Source organism: Gymnoscopelus microlampas, assembly GCF_963454915.1.
Source record: "Gymnoscopelus microlampas genome assembly, contig: SCAFFOLD_41, whole genome shotgun sequence".
Taxonomy (NCBI): Eukaryota; Metazoa; Chordata; class Actinopteri; order Myctophiformes; family Myctophidae; genus Gymnoscopelus; species Gymnoscopelus microlampas.
In genome coordinates this window covers 182,082-187,106 of record NW_028155741.1, presented here as the reverse complement: position 1 = coordinate 187,106, position 5,025 = coordinate 182,082, and the positions used below count along the sequence as shown (strand labels likewise).

General features: G+C 47.9%; 1 protein-coding gene across 1 annotated transcript; it reads left to right on the top strand.

Annotated features, from left to right (window-relative positions):
- Positions 1-673: 673 nt before the first annotated feature.
- On the top strand, positions 674-4,817 carry LOC311041302 (uncharacterized protein; the record flags this gene model as incomplete). Its single annotated transcript, XM_084086209.1, has 4 exons — positions 674-1,061; positions 1,910-1,996; positions 2,174-2,248; positions 2,418-4,817. 4 exons carry the CDS (start codon positions 674-676, stop codon positions 4,511-4,513), a joined length of 2,646 nt encoding a protein of 881 aa, XP_083942335.1. The 3' UTR covers positions 4,514-4,817.
- Between the last annotated feature and the right edge of the window lie 208 nt (positions 4,818-5,025).

Below are 5,025 nucleotides of genomic sequence, written 5' to 3'. Positions count from 1 at the left end.
GCCGATCGTCATTGAGAGAGAGAGAGAGAGATATAGATAGATAGATTGATAGTTTGATAGTAGTAGTAGTAGTAGTAGTAGTAGTAGCAGTAGCAGTAGCAGTAGCAGTAGTAGTAGTAGTAGCAGTAGCAGTAGTAGTAGTAGTAGCAGTAGCAGTAGTAGTAGTAGTAGCAGTAGCAGTATAGTAGTAGTATTAGTAGTAGCAGTAGCAGTAGTAGTATCAGTAGCAGTATAGTAGTAGTATTAGTAGCAGTAGTTGAGAGTTGTGATCGAGTGAACGAGAGATACGAGTGTGAGATACGTAAGTTAGATTGAACGAGAGATACGAGTGTGAGATACGGTGAGTGAACGAGTGAATTGTACGTGAGTTTGTGTGGGAGAGTTATATTGAGTGAAAGAGTGAATTGTTTGTACGTGAGTTTGTGTGTGTGAGTTGATATTTTGAGTGTAGTAAGTGTGAGTGATATATATATAAATCCTACTGAGTTTTATATATATATATATATATATATATTATAGATAGAGAGGGCGTGGAGGTAAGATATAGAGTGCAGTAATAGGAGTATTTATAGGAGAGGTGATCGGCGTTATAGGGAGAGAATAGGAGAAAATAGGTGGTAATAGAGAGGAGATAAAGTTTATATTAGATATAGTGTACTGTGAGAGAGTAGCTATGGTAGGGAAAAAGCGCAAGAACACCCCCGGACCTGGTCAGCAGTCCATGGAGAGGTTCTTGGTTGGGGCTGGTGCAGCAGCCTCCCAAGCTCCGGTGGTTTATCCTCCTCCTGTGGACCTCCAACCAGGGCCGAGTGTCGGCACCCAGGACCGCGAGGACCTGCCCCCCGGCCGTAGGAGCGATCCGAGCAGCAGCATGGTCCTTCGTCCCCGTCCTCCTGCGAGCCCTGACCGGGCCGGGGCCGGTGGCAGTGTTACGGGGAGCGAGTTGGGGTCAGGGGTGGAGGGATCCAACACCGACGCCGACAGTGACAGTAGTGGTGCCTCTGAGGGCTCGGCTTGGGAACCGGCGGCTCTCAGTCGGGGCAACAGTCCTTTTTCCAGTGGTAAGCATACTTTTTTTATATCGTTTTATGTGTTACAAGTTGATTTGATCGAGTTGTATTCGTTACTAGTTCATCTGACCGTGCGTTTAGTTGATTCAATGCAGAAAAGTAAACTATCGTCGTTGCCAGGTTTGCTATATACCATGGTTCACATGACGCTAGTATCTGTTTCAGGGCTAGGTCTGCTAAGCCACACTGGACTTGTTTTTCTGTAAATCTGCTTGGAAATGATGGTAATTGTGGTTGTGATTTTGTAGATGGACTATTTTCACCTTGTTTTAGATATGTTTGAAGTGCCCATGTGGCCTATACTCGGCTATTCGCTTCTTGTGGGCTCGTTTTCATAGACCTGGTTGCTTATTACTTTCCCACGATCTGGCAACATAGACGACAGGCTGTGGCCCGATTTTCGTTACTGTATGTGGCTGCGGTTCTCAACCTGTGGTTCGTTGGCCACAACGGAGCGAGCCTCGCACAACGCCAACTGAATAAAATGAACAGATCTACACGCTTTTTGAGCTTGTAGATCTGTTCATTTTATTCAGTTTTCTTGTAGGGGGAAAATGCCAGCTGCATGCCCCCTCCCTCTGTCTGCACATTATGGCTGTCATAATATAAAAGACATCAAAGCATCCGTTCAGGTCAGGCCACATAATAACAACAACAAAAATCCTGTAGGTCAAAGGGGTTTTGTTTTTGTTATGTTGTTTTTCTGACCTGAACTGAAGCCTTTGATGTCGATCAGGCATGTCTATTTGATCTCATATGTGCCTTTTGTCAGTCGCTCTGTCTGGATAATGTTTGCTAAATGCATAATATTCACCAAAGTATTTGAAATTGTATTGTAGATGCTGAGGAGGAGGTACTGGTGGGTGCTCTGGAACTGGTGTCTGCCATGGATGCAGATGATGATGATGATGATGACGGTAGTAGGGGTGAGTGAATTGTCAATTATAGCACATGAATGAAAAAATGCTAAAACCAGGGTAATGGTAAATGTATTCTCTCATATTTATTTATTCAGTGTATATATGCATGTGGTCTGTGGATGATAAATGCTTTGCTAAAGATGGACATAATATCTAAAAAAAAGTATATGTTATGTTACACAGGGTCGCATGCTAGTGGTGAGGAGGAGGTGGAGGAGGGAGCAGTTGGTGGAGCGGTTGGTGGAGCTGGTCGTGGAGGTAAGAATTATTATCGTGTGTGTGTGTGTGTGTGTGTGTGTGTGTGTGTGTGTGTGTGTGTGTGTGTGTGTGTGTGTGTGTGTGTGTGTGTGTGTGTGTGTGTGTGTGTGTGTGTGTGTGTCAAAGAAAAAAGTATTTTATGGTAATGATCTATTTCTATAATTCACAGGTGGTGCCAAGGGCAAGAAGGACAAGGGTCCTCCTCCTGTGTGGCATTCCACAGGATGGTGTCCTCGGGACATCCCCTTCACAGCTGGGACTCCGGGTCCTCAAAACGCCGCTGCTGCTCTGCAGTCTGATGAGCCCGTGGACTTCTTTGAGCTGCTGCTGTCGGATGAGTTGTTGGAGGAAATCCGCACTCAAACCAACCTCTATGCCGAACAGAAGCCGGACAGTGACAAGAAGTATGGCAGAGCAAAGAAGTGGAAAGCGGTGGATCTAGACGAGCTCAAGCGCTTCCTGGGGCTCTTTCTTCTGACAGGAATCAGCCAAAAGCCTGAGATCGCCATGTACTGGTCCACTGATGAGTACGTCGAGGCCGCCGTCTTCCGGAAAGTGATGCCGAGGAACAGGTTCCAGGCCATTTTGAGCAACCTCCACTTCGTGGACAACAGCATCCCCCGCCCTGTACCAGAAAAGCCCGAAGACGTAGACAAACTCTGGAGAGTCCGCCCAATACTGCAGTCCTTGCTGGCCAATTTCCAGGAGATGTACCTGCCGAGCGTGGACATCAGTCTTGATGAGGGAATGCTGTTGTGGCGGGGACGCCTGGAGTTCAAGGTCTATGCCCCACAGAAGCCGGTCAAGTACGGCATCAGGTCGTACATTTTGTGTGATTCAGCAACAGGCTACCTCCACAACATGCTGCCATACTGTAAAAAGAAGCAGACACTACCTGTCATCATAACAACACTCTTAGGCAGTTTAGCTGGATGTGGATATAGGCTCTATATGGACAACCTGTACAATTCAGTGGATACGGCCATTATGCTCCTGAACAAGAAGACATACGTCTGCGGGACCCTGCGTAAGAAGCGAGGACAGCCACCAGCCATCGCAGATGTTACCCCTTCAAAGCTGCCACTGGGGTCCACCATCTCTCGCCACTCCAGGGACGTGATGGTACTGGCATGGCGAGCCAAGAAAACAAAAATCGTCACGATGATCTCCACCTTGCACCCTCATGACATGCTGCCCGTGTCCAGGAAGGAGAAAAAACACAGCAAGAAGGTGGTCGAAGAGAAGCCTGTGTGTGTTATTGAGTATAACAAACACATGAACGGGGTCGACAAGCTAGACCAGAACCTCAGCTATTACATGTGTACCAGGAAAACGAGGAAGTGGACAAAAAAGTTCTTCTTTTATATGCTCCAGATTACCCAGTTCAACGCCTATGTGATCTACAAGGCCAGGCACCCAGCCCAACCCAAAATTCAGAACTTCTACTCGTTCATCTTGGCAGTAGTGAAGTCCTGGACCACCCGCGGGAACATTGGGGGAGTGGCCCGTCCTCAGCAGGGTAGGAATGAGGCCCCGCCTGCTGAGGAGGGGTCCGAGGAAGAGGATGAAGACGGAGAGGAGGGGTCCGAGGAAGAGCAGGAAGACGGCGCCGCCCGTCCTCAGCAGGGTAGGAATGAGGCCCCGCCTGCTGAGGAGGGGTCCGAGGAAGAGGATGAAGACGGAGAGGAGGGGTCCGAGGAAGAGCAGGAAGACGGCGCCGCCCGTCCTCAGGAGGGTAGGAGTGAGGCCCCGCCTCCTGGGGATCGCCCCGGAGCTGCCCGTCGTCAGGAGGGTAGGAGTGAGGCCCCGCCTCCTGGGGATCGCCCCAGAGCTGCCCGTCGTCAGGAGGGTAGGAGTGAGGCCCCGCCTCCTGGGGATCGCCCCAGAGCTGCCCGTCGTCAGGAGGGTAGGAGTGAGGCCCCGCCTCCTGGGGATCGCCCCAGAGCTGCCCGTCGTCAGGAGGGTAGGAGTGAGGCCCCGCCTCCTGGGGATGCCCCACGTGTTAGACACCCATTGCCACCAAACGTTGACCCCGAGTCCAGGCTGAATGACAGACTAGATCACGAACTGATCAATTTCCCCAAAGCAAGTTCTGCTAAGAAGTACCCACAAAGGTGTTGTAGGGTTTGTTCCCGATCGAAGCTACCGTCAAAGAAGAAGGACGGGAAAAACATCCGGAGTGAGACAAGCTTTGAGTGCAAGTCCTGTCGTGTGCCCTTGCACCACCAATGTACACATCGGTACCACACTGTAAAAGACTACTAGAGTGGCCTCGAGAGCCGGGTGAAGGGTAGACGCACGTTGATCCGCTCAGGGTGCTGCAAAAAAAAGAACTTTATTTTTGTTTATTTATTTGCGCTGATTGCACTCAATTTATTGATTTGAATGATTAGTATTTATTATTATTTGATGTAGTTACATTTACTTTGAAAGCACTTTGTGAAGCAGCTGCTACTATGTTGTTCAACCTACCAACCTCAACCTGCCTATTCATACTGCTTCATGCCAGGCAGATATTTTACTTTTATTTATTTATTTTGCTCTAATAGCACCAATTTGTTGTTGTACTCCCTAGAGAAAAAAAAAAGGCAAGCTTGTAGATCTGCAATGAATGTAGTATTGACATTTTGAATTGTGTGGGCAAAAAGTTTGGAAAATGACGCTCTCGATGAATATATTGATGTTGCACATCACCTTTGAATTGTTATTATTTATTATTTGAAAAAAAAATGAAAAAAAAAAAAATATTGTGAAAAATGTTGTTTGAATTGAGCACT